The sequence below is a fragment of the Anser brachyrhynchus genome (assembly GCF_964034855.1).
Source record: "Anser brachyrhynchus genome assembly, chromosome: 5".
NCBI lineage: Eukaryota > Metazoa > Chordata > Aves > Anseriformes > Anatidae > Anser > Anser brachyrhynchus.
Genome location: NC_137699.1, coordinates 26,645,568 through 26,665,968, shown reverse-complemented (window position 1 = coordinate 26,665,968; position 20,401 = coordinate 26,645,568). Strand labels below are relative to the sequence as shown.

Genomic DNA, 20,401 nt, shown 5'->3' with positions numbered 1-20,401 from the left:
CTTAAGAAAATCTTTAAAAAGATGTATTCATAACGTCTCTGGAAACACATACATGTTGAACAAACTTTTTCTTGGAGTGGAAAAAAGGAGAGGTGTAAATTGAAACTAGAAGTTATGGAGAAAGGCTATTTCAAGTAGATCAATTTACCATTCGTATATTATGCATACTCTGCTTTGCTGTGTGACAGAAAAGCACTGAAATGTTGCTTTCAACTTTGGAATATCTATTCTAAGACCTCACCACATTTACACCACATGCAATTTTATGTCTATGTGGCTATTTGTATCTCTCTGAATCACTCCAAAAGGTGATGTAATGCAGCAGTATTCACAGTCAACCACCATCACAGGCAGACAGGTAACATACCAACCAAGCACTCTGCAAGTCTACAAGGTTCATATAAAGGTTTGTTTGTTTGTTTGTTTTTAAAACAACATTACAATATTTTACTTTACCTAATACACTGGTGTTACAACTAATATATGATAGTTAGCATACGGTACATACTTTTTAGGAAGCTTGACTTTTTTAAGATCTTCTTCTGCTGCTGGATTAGCATGAACAATGTGACACCCAAGGGCCAAAAGGGTTCTACCAATACAGAAAAATGACAGTATTAAAGCACAATACTGTAGGGCTCACCCAGTTTTCTTTATCCTTGTTTTTAGTATAAATACACAGAACTACTGATATTTAAAAAGCAGTTAAGTCCCTCAAAATGATGGAATGTCAAAACCCAAATATTCTAAGTTATCAAAAAAAATTAAAAATAAATAAATAAAAACTACAACATGTAAACAGGTACAAATCTGTGCATTGAAAATCATGCCATTTTTATTAAAGCCAAAAGTGTTTGGTGTTGTTTTCTTCTTTGTATCTCTGTAGAGATAGGTGTTTCTAAATCTTTCTGAATGTGTTCCTGGAATTTCTAGCAAAATCAACAGAACACACTCTAAATGAGACATCCTAATGAGGTAGCATGTTTTTATATCTTACAATAATATAATATACTTGAATAAAAAATAAACAAACTTTTCTTTCAAATTCAAAGCTCACTTGAGAGTTTCAGTTGACATTTGCAGATTATAATTCTTCTCTGTCTCAGGTAATTTTGAGAATTCTACAAGACAAGGATGATGCCTTTTATTATCATCCCGTATCTGTAACGAAGCAACAGAAAAGAGCATTTTCCTAAGATTAGAATCAAGTCAGGATCTGACAATTATAAACTGAGTAAAGAATCAGTTAATTCTTTGAAATAAATAAAACAATACAATTCATCTTTACTCAATGACTGTTACGCATGATTATATAAATGAACATTTTTATTATTCATTTAAAATGTACACTATAAGTACTCTCCCATAACCAACAAAAAATAGAAAAAAATATAGCTATTTCATGGATTCTGCATAAATACATGAATCACATGAAAGCAAGCCTGCAAAATCAATGAAGATTTCTACTGAATGCCTGAACAATATATGGAGAAAGTCCTCAAAAACCCTGCTTCTGTTACCAATAGAAGTGAATTTCCACATGGGACTTACTGCTTGGTATCCCTTTGATCACAATGTTAGAGTAACCAAAAAATCAGATGTGGAGTTACTCACTATTGGTTATGATTTTCAGTAGAATTCCATCTTGGTTTAATTAGGTTGTTTCTCAATGAATGTATTTATTCACATGATTCGTAATAGCTATAGTGTTAAAATATATGCCTTATTTATGGTGCAAATTTGTCTCCTAATTATTAGTTGTTATCATCAACTCCTAATAGCTAACATGATCATCTCTTATTAGTAATTTATTTTCTGTGTACGTGCTTATAAACCACCTCTAAATACTCTGCTAAAATTCCCAGTCCAAGTTTTCTGGTAGGACATTTAACCTAATATGACAGGACAGGACATTCAAAACATACCTTGCCATATGTCCAGCCCAGTTCTATTTTATTCATTCCCCACAGTTCATGGATATTTTCAGCTAGTTTGTCCCTGATCTTTTCAAGATGAAAAGGAAGAGCAATCTAAGAAAAGAACACAGCAATTCCACACATAAGAAAAGGTTTCAGTGTGACCAAACCCTGTAGATACAAGATGATCTAGTTTAGTTAAATACAGCAGAACACACAGATGATGAGTTGCTAAAAGAAAGGTGGCAAGCTACCTTAGTCTTTATATTGCTAATTTACATTTGTTGAGTCATATTTTCCTATCCCATAACGGCACACTTAACATACCTGACTGGTGTCTATAGGACAAGGGATAAAGGAAGCTTGGGAGAGGAATTGTGTTGTACCCAGCAAATCCCTCACTCCATCAGAATCTCTCTTGTATTCTTTCACTGGTTCCAGTTTCATCTTCTCTTTTGGAAGCAAGGCTTCATAGCAGGGAGCATAGCCAGCAGGAGGGAGAAATTTAAACTCTCCATGACGTCCACCCAATAAGAAACGAGCTCTGTGCAATTTTCAATGAAGAAATACTCTTAAATACTCAGCATATACTAATATTATAAATACATCATTTAGAACCTTAAACATTTACTTGAAAACCATGTATAAAAATGGTGGTTTATTTCATGCGTTGATAAACACCAAAAAATTACCAAGCATTTCTACTAGCAGATGCTATTAATAACATCATCATCTACCAACTATTTTTGAGCATCTGTTTTAGCCAAAGCAAAAATAATTATCGATGCAGTGGTGTATTTTGAAAAAAATATATTCCTTATTTAAAATCAAATGCCTGTAAGTTTAGTGAAATTTCTAATGCATTTAAATGATTGGGAAAATCTAACTTAATTTGGACTGGTGCTCTAAAACTACCACAGGGACTATTTATACACTACTTTAAGTTTTTCATGTAACTTCTCAGTGGATTCATGCAGGCAGCTGGCACATAAGAATCCAATAAAACAGGATATGGTGAAACAAAAGGCCCTATAATCATAATACAGAAATCAAGCAAACAAAATTACACCAAATGCTACAACTGGGAATGAGTTTCAAACAAATAGCTCGGATCGCTGCTAAACCCCTGAAGTTTTCTGTTTCTCCTCAGACATATACCTTTCATATAAAAATAAGAGTATAGCAGGAAAAACAACAAAAACAAACACTATCTGACTTCATATTTGGATCCTTATATGTGCCAACATTGGAGGTAAACAATAACAAAAAAATCACCAATTGTTATCTCCAGGAAACAATCCACACATTTCTCATGATGGTGTGACCAGAAGTTTATACCATTTTTTACTTACACTTTTAGAAATACTGGAACTGTCAGACCAACATATTTCACTGACAGTAAAAGACTCCAGTAACATATTTAAAGAGAGGAGAAATAGCATGTCAGAAGTTTTCTCAAACAACTCACACATAAGTACAAGTCACAAATAACTGAAATGATTCAGTGTCCACAAGAAATGTATTATTATTGATTACTTCTACTAAGCTTATACTTTCTAATTTAATTTTATAAATACCTTGCTTTAAATATTTGAGTGTTCCCAAGGTAGCTAAATATCTGAGGAGACAACTTTGAGCTTAAAGCTCTTTATAGCAACTCTCCACACAGATTAAAATAATATTTTTTTTTTTTTTTAAAAAAAGGAGGTCAATTTCATTTTGAGACCTAGAATTCTAACTTTCTAAGTAGGCAAAAGCCAAAGAAAGAATTGAAAGGAAAAGACTTTCACACAATTCTTCCTTTGATGACTACGTTCTACTAAATAGCTCCTTGCTTCCTGCCAACTTGGTCAATTTTTCTGAGTTGTAGCAAACTATTCAATCCCATAGGGTCTTTATGATGGTATAATTACTGCCAAAACCTGTTTTCTCCTTGCTCTTCACTGCATTTCCCTAAGTCTCCACCCAAACTATAGAGTCCTAATTCTGCAGACTCTCTTTTGATAACGTGATTACTAAAGGAAGCTGTGGCTTTTTGTCTCATTTCAAAAGAAATGTTAATGTTTCTCTTTCATTTGGAAAGACACATTTTACATTTGACAGACCTTAAGCTTAAGAAGAACCCTCCTGAAAATCAAATATAATGCAATATAACTCCTAAAAGACAGTTAGAAATAGGTAAACATATTGATTTAGGTTAATTACTACTCTTTTTGCTTTGTTTTGGAATTGGACCATAAATACTTTTATAAAAACACTCTTCATACCTACACCTATTATTTCAGCAACTTGCTAGCAACTGTATTTACTTTTCCTAGCCTGAAGGACAGGCAACACTAAGGTAAATAGTCTTTTTCTTTCTACAGTGTCTACCTGTGAAAAACAAGACCCCAAGATAACAGCATTCAATGTACCTCATGTTTAATTACAAAAAGCACCAGGCACTTAAAGATGCTGATTTTTCATCTCAACATATACAGACTATCCAACTATTCATCTCAAGACATCGAACTTTAATAATATGTTAGACAGTTGATTTAAAGTTAGTCTAATTTCATTTCTCTGTCTCTGCTTTTACACATTTTTTTTTAAACGGGATAAACAAATTGTTATAGAAGAAAAGAAATAAATCTCAATACAAATCTGCTGTTTAAATTCCTTGATTATCTGAATAGCTATATTGTAGTACTACAAGCATAGCTGATAGCACCATTGGTAGAGGGAGAAAAAAAGGACAGATAGGGAGAAAATGCCTATGGTAAAAAAGAAGAATGAGAGACAGTGTGGATAAGCAGGTGCTGAAAAGGGTTAAGAAGGGAAAAACTGATGCTGGAATGATCAAAAAGACTCAGAATCAGAGACTGAGAAAAGTGAAAGAAAACAGGAAAAACCGGCATGCCACATGAGAAGCAGAAACACAAGTGTTTCCACCCAGTGCAGAACACTCTATTGATCAATTTGGGATTCCCATGTAAGAACATTTCTCTGATATTAACAGACAAAAGACAACATATAACCTACTACTGCCATCAGCTACTATTAACTACAAGGGAGAACGTTCTCACAAAATAAGCAAACAATGTTAAATAAGAATGAGGAAAACTAATCATATTGATTTAGGTGTTTTTCTTATAGGGAAAACATAATGAATGTTTTCAGACACCCTTGTACTAATGCAACTACATATTAGGGTCACTCCCAGAGAAAAAATGAAAACTTATCTATTACTTCCTTCAGTCTGTTTGGTCTCTGTTTATAATGTCATAATGTCATCTTGGGAGCATAAGCATGAAACGGTCAAAATATTCATGTGTTAATCACAGAAGGAAAAGACCACAGCCAGTTTTCAGATTCACTTCACCTCTGAGAAACAAAGATTTATTTTTTTTTCGAATGGCCAAATGTATGAAACATTTGTGACTTGTTTTTTCTTTGACTTATGAAAGCCACATACTGTCTTCTCTGGGTACACTGAACCCTCATTTTTCAAAAGTTACCATGTATAGAGGAAGCTCTCCTTTATATAAAAGTAAGCCAGCCCTTTTTTTCTTTCACTCAATCACCAGAATCTCATATTCCTATCCTTATTATTTCTTCTAGGTTTGGCCATTTCTGGCAGCTATTGGCATCTAGACCATCAACATTTTTTCATAGTAAAATTTTTTCATAGCTTATACATATTTTATGCAGAAATCATGCTGAGCCTATAAAAGACAGAAAAATCTCAACTTTCTTACTGAAAAATTCTCCTTAATTATCTCTACATCTTTCCTTCCTACAGTTGTTGCCTGTCAGTATAAGCACTAAAGATGTTGTAGATGAACTGAATAGAAGTCAGTCATGTTATATCAAACAGTGCAAGGGCTAGTCTTTTGTTGTTGCATTGTCTCTATAATGTCAACAAATATATTTTGGTCACTTAAGTAGACTGACGCTTGCAGATTTTCTGAATGAATTAAAGTTAAGAAAACAATAGAAACCTGATAGAATTAAGTTTGTATTTCATTATTTTAGCTGTAAAACAGGTAAGGAATGGGCAATGACAGTAATAAGTTTCCAAAAATGCTCCTCATCAGCACTTTGAATTCACTACTGTGAATATGGTATCAGTTTTCCTGATGATTTAGTGTATTTTTTTAGCCTCCTGCTGAGAACGCTGTGTGAGAATTTTGATTAGTGTCAAATAAGGTGCTGTGTTTCTAATGTGCCTTTTTTCCACTGATAATTGGAATGAGACAAAATTAATTTCCCCTAGGTCACCAAATACCCATATAATAATGATTTTCAGACACTGTGACTTGGCCGGGTTGCTAATAGGCTCACATTTTACCCTTAAGTGAAATTATCCCTGAAAAATCAATACTTTCTTGCCTCCCTCCCTCCCAGCTGGTATTTGGGCAGACCTGAAACAAGAAGACACAATCAATCATATATAAAATCAAATGACATTTTGTGTGACAAGACAGCTAAGAAAAGAACAATTAAGTAGCACTTACTTTACACCTGCTGATAAGCTTACAACAGGGAAGAAAAACCCTTCAGTACAGAAGTTCTCAAACATTCCTTGTACAGGCTGCCCATTAATGCGGAATGAAATGCTGGGCACACCTAAATCCAAGCAGCAGCTAACCACATCATCAGATGACAACAAATGCTGATTGACAGATGCTACAGCCCTGGGTACTCGACCTAGGATGAAAATATTTAAATAATGAGAATTTAAAGACTCTCAAACATTTAACAATGAAGTAATAAATACATTTCCTCAAAAACACCATCAAGGTTTTGTTCTCAGTCACAGAAACATGATCTTGTCCTCATCTGTTTTATGAATGCATCTGATTTTAAAAACAGACAATGAGTTAATATTGTTCAAACTGATATGTGACAGAACAGTGCACGAACTGAGCAACTCACTCAAGACCTCTGACACTGTTCACAAAACAGAAACATGCTCAGCTGAAGTCATGTGAATTCACACTGTAGCCTTATGTAAGAGCACTGAGGCACAGCAAATAATGTCCTCTGCCTAACACTTATATACCTTTTTTTTTTTTCTTTTTAATTACTTGTGAAATAACAGATTTACATATCTAACAGAGCAAATTCCATTTGTGGATGAATCAGAAAAGGATGAGGCTTCTACCAATAACAACAAGCCCAGAACTCATCAGATCTCTAAGCCCTCCCATGTATTCTCCAGTTTCATGTACATTCTATACAAAGCTTTCTATATGAAAGATCTTCATCAGTTAAGATTCTTACATATCTTAGGTACAAATCTTATTTGCCAGATCACTTCCACCACTTTATGGAATTACGTAAGTAGAATAAGTTATGTACAATCTTAGAGAAATTCTAGCAACTGTTTCACTTCTTACTGCTTTTCTTTCTCCGTTCATTGCTTTCAAAGATAGTAGGTGATGTAATTTAGTAATTAAATAATTTTGTATTTTATAGCCTTATGCAATATTTCTTTACTGAAATATTACTTATTTAGAGAGTATTTTAGGAACTGTAAGAAAGCAAAAATGACAACCATCAGCATTTCCTGTGTTGCTATTTGATTCTTAGAATTAGCCACTTGCACTTTCCTGGTTGTTTCTACAGCAACATACATTAACATGGTCAACAGGTACTCTGCTGTACCATACCTATTTGTTTACAAAAAGTATACTGCAGTTCTCTTTTGTATAAAGTTTTAGGGGAGGCAGACCAGAAAAAAAGGTCAGTCTTTCTCTTATCTCCAAAGACTGCTTTCCAGCTAACTCTGCACCCCACAGGGCCCTAACTAATCCCTCTCTAAAGCACCCTAAAAAGTTTCTTCTCCTATTTTCTACTTTTTCTTCAGCAATTTTTCTAACACATGCATTATTACAAAAATTAGTTGAACTGCAACACCTCAGATGAGCCTTCCTGTCAATGCTTTTTGCTCTTCTATAGCTCTTACTCAGATCTAGCCGACTGCATGTGCAGTCATGTCCATTTTGTTAACTCACCCCACCAACATTGTTAATCTGCTTGAACAAAGAACAGTTAATGAGACCACAAGTTTAATGTCACTGTTCCTTAGGTGACCACAAAATATGCATTTGCTGCTATCCATTACCCCTCTTCTTTATAAATGGCAAGTTTAATCTGCAATACAAATTGAGTCTCCCATATTATTACACAAATTAAAAAGAATTTATAGAGACTGTATTTTTTCTGCTAAGTCTGTTTTAGATAATGTTTTTGATGAACACTATTTTTTTCAAACAGCCTAACAACTACAGGTTTTCAGTTTGATGTTATACCACTGAAATTTATCTTCTAAAAGCAACAGAAGTTGGTAATACATTGCAGTAGTTCTTAGTTCTAATTGACAGAACTATCTTTTATGAAATAATTTACCAAACTCTAAATTCATCTTATTAAACATATCAATAACATATCGATAATAATAATTTCATTTAACATCAATTGTAGTTGCAAAGTGAAAGAATACTGCTACATGTAGATCCAAATACAATGAATTTGTCTAAGATCAGTGTATCCACTGATTTTTAACAGATACATTAAAGTCAGTATTGATCTAGATCTAGAAAATATCACATTTTGATCAAAATCATAAAGACAAAAACTATCTGCTAAACAGTCCAGTTGGCATAGGTCAATATTGACTAAAATCTCAGACAAGCAGTATGACCTATAACTTCATGGTAACCTTAAGTTCTGAATACAGCTCTCTATAAATCAGTACACGGTATATGCAACAGATGCATATATATACCTACTGGTACTGAAAGCAGAGGTTGGTAATCCCTGAATGCGAGAATCCCTGAATAGAAGTGGAACTGAGCAAAGTACTTACCAGACCACAGATGAAGGCCATCAAAACCGTAAGAGTATAGGTCATCGCCAACACCATTGCCACCCCATCCTTCTCCTCCTCCAGGATAGGGAGCATAACCTGAAGTAGAAGCCCATCCAACTCGTAAATGTGTGGGTTCTGCCGTCAAGAATGGATCAACCTGATCAATTATTAATTCAAAGTACCACTTCTTGTATTGTGCAGAGCCCTCAGCAACACCCAAAAATATGTTCGGCCTTATGCTAAAAAAGAAAATATAATCCAGTTAGTGTAAAACATAAAATGTGGCATATGGGTTATATTGCTGTAAAATAGTCAAATTCACTTTGCAAATACGATACAAGTGATACCAGCCATAGGACTAGAGGGAATGGCCTCAAGTTGCACCAGGGGAGGTTCAGGTTGGAAATCGGGAGACATTTCTTCATCTGCTCAAGGGAAGGAAGGCTCTGCAGGAGGATCTGGATAGGCTGGAGCGATGGGCTGAGGTCAACTGTATGAAGTTCAACAAAGCCAAGTGCCGGGTCCTGCATCTGGGGCACAACAACCCCAAGCAGCGCTACAGGCTGGGAGATGAGTGGTTGGAAAGCTGCCTGGCCGAGAAAGACCTGGGAATACTGGTTGATAGACAGCTGAATATGAGCCAGCAGTGTGCTCAGGTGGCCAAGAAGGCCAACAGCATCCTGGCTTGTATAAGAAGCAGTGTGGCCAGCAGGTCTAGGGAGGTGATTGTCCCCCTGCACTCAGCCCTGGTGAGGCCGCACCTCGAGTACTGTGTTCAGTTTTGGGCCCCTCGCTACAAGAAGGACATGGAGGTGCTTGAGAGAGTCCAGAGAAGGGCAACGAAGCTGGTGTGGGGTCTGGAGAACAAGTCTTACCAGGAGCAGCTGAGGGAGCTGGGGTTGTTTAGCCTGGAGAAGAGGAGGCTCAGGGGAGACCTCATCGCTCTCTATAGGTACCTTAAAGGAGGCTGTAAAGAGGTGGGGGTTGGTCTATTCTCCCACGTGCCTGGTGACAGGACGAGGGGGAATGGGCTAAAGTTACGCCAGGGGAGGTTTAGGTTGGATGTTAGGAAGAACTTCTTTACTGAAAGGGTTGTTAGGCATTGGAATGGGCTGCCCAGGGAGGTGGTTGAGTCGCCATCCCTGGAGGTCTTTAAAAGACGTTTAGATGTAGCCCTTAGTGATATGGTTTAGTGGAGGTCTTGTTAGTGTTAGGACATAGGTTGGACTAGATGATCTTGGAGGTCTCTTCCAACCTAGACGATTCTGTGATTCTTCTCAGAAAGAGTAGTCAGACATTGGAACGGGTTGCCCAGGGAGGTGGTGGAGTCACCGTACCTGGGGGTGTTTAAGGAAAGTTTGGATGTGGTGCTTAGGGACATGGTTTAGTGGGTGATATTGGTGGTAGGGGGATGGTTGGACCAGATGATCTTGGAGGGCTTTTCCAACCTTAAGGATTCTATAAGCGTAGATGTCCACATTTTGCTTATAGTATTTAATTTGAGATAGGGACCCATTTTGTGACTTCATAAAGCTGCTGCAGAATTATCTCCTAAGGCATATGGTTCCATGCTTTGAAAAATTTATAGTTAAAAGATGAATAACAAGATCATAAAAAAAAATAGGAGTTAGGCTGCTAGGAAATCAAATGCCTCTTAAATCATAAAGTATCTCACACAATGTTTACATGCTCCATAATAATTATTAGATAGAGCCATACTCTGCTTTGAATGAGAAGTAAGCAATTTTCACCTTTCCAATTAATGTCAATACAGATCTTACTATTATTAACAATTCCTACTTGACCACAGTTTCCAGAGTAATTGCCATATTTGCAGTAAAAATGGATTTTTAAGAAGTTATACATAAACATGTCCTATAACGTGTGTCTCAATACTGAAAAATGCAAAACATGTCTTAGGTTACAGTATTTTTGACAATTATAGAAGACATTTAAGTTCATTTTTTTCTAACAATAAAACATGTCACAATACCTTGTCACATCATTAATCAAACGTGTTTGCAAGAGTAAGTCTCTTCTAGGCAATAGATTGTCACAGATCAAATTTTGATTGGCACGAACCGCAACTCCATTACAGACACAGAGAGAGCAAAGCACATCGAGAACCTGAAAGACGAAATCAGAAGAAAGTTGGGTAAAGGCTTTTATTATATACACTGTAGTTCAGTTTTTAACTAACAACTACATTAATCTACATTCAGAATAGACCTAAAGGAAGGAATATAATAGGCATCATCATTATTTTTTCTAAATACTCTTTTTATATATGGACTGAGTATAGTCTATATTACTGATGGTGGATATCAAACATTTGTGGAACACACATTCAGAACAGAGGGTTTGCAAAATGCAAATAAATTTCCTTTGAGATTTCTTATTCTCATTTCTATTATAAAATAGCAAGGCTATTTTAGCAAGGCTGCTTGTCAACTCTTCACAATATCTTTTTTTACAAACAATTATTTGAGAAATTTCCTGTGGCCCAAATAAATTAGTGGACAACTCTAAGCAGCAGTTCTCAGACTACTTAGGAACCTGTTCCGAAAGCATGCTTTCAATAAGATATTGAAAACCCATTTATATTTTAAATTAAAAGCATTTAAAAGAATTTAATATGAAGCAAAGCAGAGTTTCAGAAAGATCTAATTCTAAAGCTTCAGCTCTCTTTTTTGGTCACAGTCTGGAAAGTGAAAGATTGAATAATCGTCCAACAAATTACTGGTTAGGACAGAGTTTTGAGCAAAAAGTTTTGGAAGGGAGAACGCAGCAACATAGTGTTGCTAAGGAACACAACTTCTCACCTTTGCAAGAAAAACAGAGAAGCTTAAAGATGCATTTGAGCTCTGACATATAGTCACTGAGCAAATAGCCTGAACGGTGTAAACTGTAATAAATTAACTCCAAGATACAGCATCATCTTCACACTGCCGATTACCACTGTGAAAACTGTTGCCCAACACAAATAGCAGCAGAACAAAACATTTATGTTAGCCATTCCTGTCCTGTCTGGTTCTGAAGAACTCTGGATCACAAAGCAGCAAGCTACTCTACCCAGGTACTTACAGACACCAGTGAACTTCATTTTCTCAGCTAATACAAAATTATAGGTACAACTTTTTTTGACTGGTTATCCATATTTATTAGCTTTTCATGCATATTGCTATATTTGAAACAGAAAAGCAATTAAACGTTACACTTTTTTTTTTTTTTTTTTAAATCTCAACAAAGCAATTTTGCAAACATACTTCCAGGTTATTTTACTCCTTTGAAGATACTAGTATCATGTATTTCCATGTACACATTTCCCTGTTTTTTTGTTTGTTTTTGTTCCTTATCAATCACTGTAAGCTTATCAATACATCCTCAGATTTTCCAAACGTACCTTGTAATTGCGCCCATGTTTATCCAACAATGAAATAATAGATTTTATATGCTCCTCAGCTATTATATTTAAAGCTTCTGGGCTTTCAATCAAGATACAGTGCAACACTTCCAAAATACCTGTATGAAGACCACAGTAAAAATGTTGCCATTAAATCACCTGCACAACTGAACATAATCCAAAAGTTCAGTAAATAACAGGGTATCTTAAGAGACACTGTTTCTTCTCCAGTCTAAAAAGAGAATGAAAACACTTTCAAAGAGTACTGATATGCCTATGATGTAAGCTACATTAGACATCAATGCTTTATGTATCTGTTGCTTTCTGATTTATTTTGAAAATAGCCATGATTTAAAAAGCATTTAAGAAAAATGCAATTTAAACTCCTTCCTTTCAATAAGGCAGGTAAAGGTTTTAGTAGGGAGCATTGTATAGTATTTTGATATTTTGTTGAACACTGCAATATAAAAAAATATCTCTAAACAATTCTGTTATTTGCAGTTGTGCCCACAAACAACTTTGGTGTTACTTAACAGCAATGGGACAATAGTCTTGATACTTTCTGAAAATTCATCAATTTACTGAAGTCAAATTCAACATTGATTGGACGTGGTATTGCACATACCATATAAATGGAGAAAAAAACAAACAAACAAACACAAAACTGCTTGTTTAAATATAACACTTTGCTTAATAATAATTAAAAAAATAAAATCCAGATACAGTTTATTTTCTAACGCATGCTGTTTTCAAGCAAAACTGCTCTGACAAATATCACGCACAACATCTGTATGCAGTGTATTGAGAGTTAACTTAATAATAAAAGTAAGTCTCACCTGAGGAAGATTCTAATCTGTCCAATTTACTTATTAGCCAATCAAGGTTACTGGAAAATTGAGTACAATTGTTTCTGTTGCCACGAATGAGGGCAGCTGAAAAGAAATCCACAAGTTATAATTTTATAACAGTAGATTTTTTTTTAATTACTAATGTTGATCATATGTAATTTAACATTTTTAAAATAAATTCACAACAAAATAAACAAATACTAAATACATGTGTGTTATGGTAACAAAGAACTAAGATTTTCACTAATTTGACTATCAGCAACTGACAGTTTCTTAAGAGCATGCAACTTTTGAAGTTGACGGGGTCTACTGGATAAACCAAAATTTCAGCAAAAATACATTTTATCTCTGTTTTATTTCATTGCTACATTTACTTTTTTTTTTTTTTTTTTTTTTTTTACTCCTATCTCTGGTTAGTTATAGAAATTATCCACCACTCTTGTTCAATGCAACTGTTAAGCACTGTCATGACCAATAGGTTGAAACAGTTCTATTTCCTACCAATGAGTGGGAAGTTTACACTCAAGCACAGGTTGGGTACTGTTCTTTAGCCCTACCTTCTGCTTAAAACCTGATATAGATTGGATAGCTTTTAGTCTTCAGTAGCACAAAACACAATGTTATTTGACTGCACTTTGAAATTTCATTAGCAGTTGAATGTTATAAGCAATAGAAACTTCTTTATTCTAGAAGTTATTACAGATCATTGAAATATAACAAAAAGCCTTTTGTATAAAACTGTCAAGGATTTTTATTATGAAGCATTAACTTAACATTTATTACAACAGAACAATCATGTCCAAACTGTACCTGCAGAAGAAAATCAAGATGATATCTGTAAAGGCCTACAGAGCACTAAAGAGTTTTCATCCTACTTTTCTTTAAACTCTTAAGACTGCAGTAAAAGGCAGGCAATGACATTTCATTACTTTCTTAAGAAATCAGAAGATTTCCTCAGAAGCACCTGCATTTCTGCACTACTCATGATCCCTGTGAATCTCATGCTTCAAAGCACCACTTCTAGTGTGTCTTCCTCATATTCAGATGGAACTGCTGCATTTCAGTTTGTGCCCTTTACTTCTTGTTCTATCACGGGTTACTCTTGAAAAGAGTCTAGACCCATTGTCTTGACACTCCCTTAAGATACTTAAATACATTACTAAGATCCCCTCTCAGCCTTTTCTTCTCCAGGCTAAACAGGCACAGCTCTCTCAGCCTTTACTCATGGAGGAGGTGCTCCAGTCCCTTAATGATTTTAATAGTCCTCCTCTCTCTAGGATCTCCATGTCTCTCTTGTACTGGGGAACCTAGAACTGGACACAGCACTCCAGATTTGGCCTCATCATAGCTGAAGACAGGGAGGATAACTTTCTTGGCCTGCTGGTAACACTCTTCCTAATGCACCCCAGGATACTACTGGCCACGGCCAACAAGAGCACATTTGCTGGCTCATGGTTAACTTGTTGTCCACCAGGATTCCCAGGTCCTTCTCTGCAGAGCTGCTTACCAGCAGCTCAACCCTCAACCTGTATTGATGCATGAGGTTATTCTTCCCTAGGTGCAGGAGCCCGCATTGCCTTTGTTGAATTTGATGAAGTTCCTCTCCACCCAACTCTCCAGCCTGTCCAGGTCTCTCTGAATGGTGTGTCAGCCGCTCCTCCCAGTTTTGTATCATCAACAAACTTGCTGAGGGTGCGCTCTGTACCTTCATCCAGGTCATTGACAAGTAAGTTGAACAGGACTGGTATAAGTACTGACCCCTGGGGGACACCACTAGCTACAGGCCTCCAACTAGACTGAGCTGCTGATCACAGTCTCAACTCTGAGCTCAACTCTGAGCTCTGCCACCCAGCCAGTTCTTAATCCACCACAATGAACTCTGTTTTCTGTAGTAAGTATCAGTAAATATATGGAAGAAATTCTATAACTTACATGACAGAATGAATGACACACAAAGTACTCTTCTTTGGTAGTGAAGCAACAAGTAAAATATAAAGAATACATATCCTGTTTTTTTCACTTCAGTGGAATAATCAAAGAACTTACCTAACAGTTTGTAAAGGAGATTTAAAATTTCTTTCCATGTGGTACCATTTTCTTCTCTGGCAATTTCTGCAAAATGAGCTGCACTGTTGGAGTCATTTAAACGATCAATGCAATTCAAAACTAGTGCCAGCATGCCCTATATACATAAAACAGAGAGGAAAAACAACTATATATGAAAAAAGCATGTGCTGTCCTTTTAATATTTTTTTCACTGTTCTTTTAAAAATTGCATTATCTTAGTTTAAAAAATGACTGTGCTTATAAGATATGAATATGTATTTTTCTATATCAAAACCACCTATTGTGGAGAATGATTCTGTAACATTCCTTACTCAGCTGAGTGTCATAAAATATAAGGAATAAAACAAAGCTGACAATAAAGGCTTTTATTTTTTTTGCAAATAGAATCTTTTTTACATAAAATCTTCCTTATATAGAAAAAAAAAACAATTTATACACAAAGGAACTTTACTTAATTAATAACGGTGGAAATTTTGCTGGCCAATAAAATATCTGTAAAACAAAGTTGTTAAAATACCAGAACAGATTTTTAACTTCAGTTTGGTTTGAGACTAAAATGACACTGAAAACCTGCAAGGAATTCAAATACGGCTAAAAATATTGTAAATTATACTTCCTATTTATAAAGAAGCATAATTATTCTGATTTCAGAAAGCAGCAATTCTAGAATTATGTAATACATATCTTTCACTAAAGCTAACCTTTTCCCAATTTCTAGACATGAAAAGTTCCTTTTTTATACCACGGTGGACAGGCAAGACATCAGAAATAACATCTATCATTCATCCAAGTTTTATTATTCATTTGGAGCATCAAGGATGTGTAAATGTGTAGAGAGAAGAATACTTTTTTTTTTTTAATCACTATAATTTCTTTTAACAATAGCACCTGTTTAAGGATGCTTAGAAGCATTAAGACCAAATTTTATCAGAGAATTTGTGGCCTGTGAAAAGTATGGAAGTCAAAAATACATAACAGCAAGTTATCATATGGCATTACAGTCCATTACATATACACACACATCTGAATGATAATGTTTAGATTCCTCTCAATGTTTGTGACATTTAACATCAAAATACGGTAACAAATCCTTTCTCTGTACCTCTTCTTTGAATAGATTTTGTCTGTTTTTCAGTGACCGAAGCTTGCTTTGTTTATCCTCGTGTTCCAGGTCTTCTTCAGGAGGCTGGAAGTAAGTAATCAGGTCTTGCAGAGTCTGAGCCATCTCCTCAACAGGCAGGGCGATGGGTGATAGTGTTCTGTTGTTTCCACTAAGGAAATCAAGAATGACACAGACTGGCAGCATTATTCATTTTCACACTAATTTACAGTGTAATGGAACAGCCTATTTTCTGTTCATATCTAAATCAAGTCTTTTTATACATAGAACATATGTATATGAACAACAGTTGATCTGAATTGCAAACCATTCAAACATCTATTGTTCAGGTGTTCTATACTCAGAGATTCCTGAACTGGAATCACATTTCCTCTTCTGCAGTGACTTAAAGTCAGAGTAAGATTAAAAAAAAAGGAAGAAAAAAGAGAAAAAACAAAGTAAGGAAGAAGACAGATGAAAGATAAAAGATGTAGCAAGGTCATTTTTTACAGTAATATATATTGTTTAGATGCTTTAAATCCTATTGATGTTACAGGTGCATTTTACAGATGGCCTAAAATGTTAGCAGTTATTGCAGCTGTACACCCCCACTTGTCTAGATGAAGAATGCAAAAATAGCTGGTAATCCTAACCATTAATTAGTTGCTTCTGTATCTGTTCTATATAGGAAGTAAAAAAGCTGGGATTTAAAAATATAAAGCATTTCAGGGAATCCCAACTGTCAGTAAAATAATGTCTCTTTCCCGTTCAAGCATTTGCTCAAACAATCTTGGATGACAGCCCCATTTTTTAGGGTCTGACTCACTATTATAGGTAGTGTAATCTAGGAGGAGCTGACTGATAGCTGAGGTGGCTCTTTTTTTATATCTTCAGCACAGGAATTAAAAAGAAGTAGTGTAGTCCTTTGTGAGTAAGTAATGTCATTTTAAACACACTAGCATACAGTGTTCTGTGGAAGCAAATTCTTAAATGTAAACTCTTTTTTTTTTTTTCGTGTATTAGGAAGCAACAGAAGGATAACTACTTGATTATCACATTGAAAACTTCTGCCAAGCACTGTGAAAAAATAGCTTCCTAAGAACTACATATATCCTTAATTACTTTATTGTGTACTCTTCCATGTTATCTCAGCAATTATAAATGAATATGCATTGACACCAAACTGTGTTTTACCCCAAAAATTCTCAGATAAAAACATATCATATAGAAGAGATATAGTAAGAGATATAGTGAAAGAAACATGGAACTTTCACTGAAGCAAAGATCGTTGTCTTGCTGTTTGTTAGAGTCATTGTCCTTTAAGTATATTAGTGTAAGATAAATGTTATAAATAATTATAACAATTATAGGGAAAGGAGATATAATTATATCATACAATTATAAAGGAAAGGAGAAAAAATGTAACAAGATAGCATAATAAAATTGTGCTTTAAAATGTACCATAATTTCAAACTAGCATAGCTAAAGGTGTTATTCAAAAGGACAAATACAACTACATATAAAAGTTATATATCAGTTTTCAAAATACTTTCCTTCACTAGCTGAATACTAATGCCTTTATCAGAACAATTAGTTTAGAACTATTTCTATGTAAAGTTTCAAAGTTATTGATAACTAAGATTTGTTGAAATTAAGCTCTACTGATTAGTTACAGAAAACATTCTGAATAACAAGCAAGGGCCTTAACAAGCAAGATGATATACAGCACATGAACAAAGCCTTTTGAACACAAAACACACTCCAAGATGATGGAAAAAATTAAGCTGAAGCAAGTGCATTAATAGGGTGAAAGAAAGTCAATTTTGACTCAGAAAATTTATTTCATCCATAATATTGTTTAAGTAGAAGCTTGAATCCAGAAAACCAAACTAGGGATGAAATGTCATAAATACAGTATAATTTCTTGCTGAACATGTTATTTGTTCATTAAGATTCAAGATCTCATGAGGACAAAGGATCTTCTTTCAGCAACATATAAATTTAGATAAAATGATATTAATGTCTAGCACATTTGTTTTGTTATCGGCTGAGATTATACCTTTCCATGGAAAGAAAGGTATTATGTTGCAATGCGTGGCAAGGATATTAAGCAACTACTTACCAAGCACGGCCCTTTATATAACCTTCTTGATGAATCAAGATTATGATAAATCAAATTTATGTCTTATTAAATTGTTTAATTCCCCTAACTTTTTAATGTCCTTTGTAGTAATGATTCTGTGCTTAGGGTACTCATATATTGCTTGTTTAACAACAACCAAGTCTCCAAGGGCATTGGTGTTCTGATCTGTGGAAACAGTTATGACTGTTTCCACATTAGGTTTGACTTCTATTATACAGTTAGTGGAACAGTCCAATCCCAGATAATTTGTATTGAGGTGTAATTACTAACTCCGTTGCTGTCTTTTGAAAGACGGCAATGGAGTTAGTTAGAAAGATTTGAAAGAAAAAATATTCAGAAGGTAATTCTACTGGTTCTAGTCTAATCAAATTTAGAATCAATAATAATAATAATCAATATTTATCAATAATAATTTTAGAATCAAAACTTGAGTTATTCCTTTTAATCAGATACAGTTGCTGTTTCTCTGCTGAGATGCTCTTACTGATTTTGCATATTCTTAAATCTATTTCACTGCATATATATGTGTCAGTTTAAACCACAGATTTACGTGACAGAAACAAGTTAAGATGTTGTTCTTTGTATCTTCTCAGCTGATGCTTTGCCTTTTGCCCTAATTGTTCTTACTGCAGATAATCCATCATACAGAATACAGTTCACCAGAGAGGTCTGCCTTCTCCTCTGGTCTGTAAGTCTTCCAAATACCACAGGGGTGACAGAGACTTAGAGAGTCAAGAGGATGGATGATTAAAAAGGTACAAGTAAAATGCTGCAGCCAAGATACTAAAGGTAATAAAGGGGTATTCTCCTTCCAGATATGCAGAAATCTATTTTGTGTCTCCTTCCATTGCTGATGTGTAAGGACTTGGGGCTGCTATGATTTCACAGAAAAAATCATAGAATCATAGAATATCCCAAGTTGGAAGGGACCCATAAGAACCATCAAGTCAAACTCCTGGGTCTGCAAAGGACCACCCAAAAATCAAACCATACATCCAAGAGCATTGTCCAAATGCTTCTTGAACTCCGGCAGGCTTTATGCCAAGACCACTTCCCTGGGAAGCCTGTTCTGGTGCCTGATCACCCTCCCCGTGAAACACCTTTTCCTGATATCCAACCTGAACCTCACCTGTCATAGCTCCATGCCATTACTTCAGGTCCTCTCACTGTCCCCAGAGAGCAGAGCTCAGCGCCTGCCCCTCCCCTCCCCTCACGAGGAAGCTGCAGGCCGCCATGAGGCCTCCCCTCCATCTCCTCTTCTCTGGGCTGAACAAACCAAGCGACTTCAGCCACTCCTCATACCTCTTGCTTTCTACACACTTCACTATCTTTTCAGCCCTCCTTAGAACACTAATAGTTATATATCATTTTCACATCCTTTTATTATCCTTTTGTCCTCTGTGATGCCCAAAACTGCACATAGTATTGGAGGACTGGAGGTGACACTGTAGCAGCGCAGAGTAGGGCAGGTCAATCCCTTCCCTTGGCCAGCTAACAATGCAATGCTTGAGAAACCTGAGCATATGTATGGCCCTTCTGTCTGCCATGGCACACTGTTGACTCATGTTCAACTTGCTGTTGACCAAAATCCCCAGATCCCTTTCTGCAGGGCTGCTTTCCAGCCTTTCGCCCCCCAGCCTGTACATACAGCAAGGGCTACCCCTTCCCAGATGCAGAATCTGGCACTTGCCCATGCACTTTCATACTGTTGGTGATTGCCCAGCTCTCTTTTACTTGGTAAGATCTCTCTGCAAGGCCTCTCCAACCTCGATGGAGTCAACAGCTCCTCCCAGTTTAGTATCATCTGCAAACTTGCCAAAAAAATGTTCCAAACACTACATCCAAATCAGCTTTGAAAACATTGCAGAGAACTGGCCCTAGAATGCTGCCCTGCAGAACCCCACTAGTGACTGGCCACCAGCCTGATGTAACTCCATTTACTATAACCCTATCCTGTTCTATTCTATTCTGATCTTGACAGTAGAGTAAGCATCTATTTTCCTTTCATGTGGTTTGACAAATTTGAATAAAGTTAACTACAGTATTCAGTTTACCAAGACAAATAGAAG

General features: G+C 35.7%; 1 protein-coding gene across 1 annotated transcript in view; it reads right to left on the bottom strand.

Annotated features, from left to right (window-relative positions):
• RYR3 (ryanodine receptor 3) overlaps positions 1-20,401 on the bottom strand; it is a 243,221-nt gene that overhangs the window by 128,317 nt on the left and 94,503 nt on the right. The window contains exons 15-25 of the mRNA XM_080595279.1: positions 16,193-16,361; positions 15,070-15,205; positions 13,012-13,107; positions 12,176-12,294; positions 10,766-10,899; positions 8,770-9,011; positions 6,413-6,605; positions 2,244-2,460; positions 1,926-2,030; positions 1,058-1,161; positions 509-592 (exon numbers count right to left, since the gene is read on the bottom strand). Of these exons, the coding sequence (XP_080451405.1) occupies positions 509-592; positions 1,058-1,161; positions 1,926-2,030; positions 2,244-2,460; positions 6,413-6,605; positions 8,770-9,011; positions 10,766-10,899; positions 12,176-12,294; positions 13,012-13,107; positions 15,070-15,205; positions 16,193-16,361 (1,599 nt within the window). The remainder of the gene's footprint in view (positions 1-508; positions 593-1,057; positions 1,162-1,925; positions 2,031-2,243; positions 2,461-6,412; positions 6,606-8,769; positions 9,012-10,765; positions 10,900-12,175; positions 12,295-13,011; positions 13,108-15,069; positions 15,206-16,192; positions 16,362-20,401) is intronic.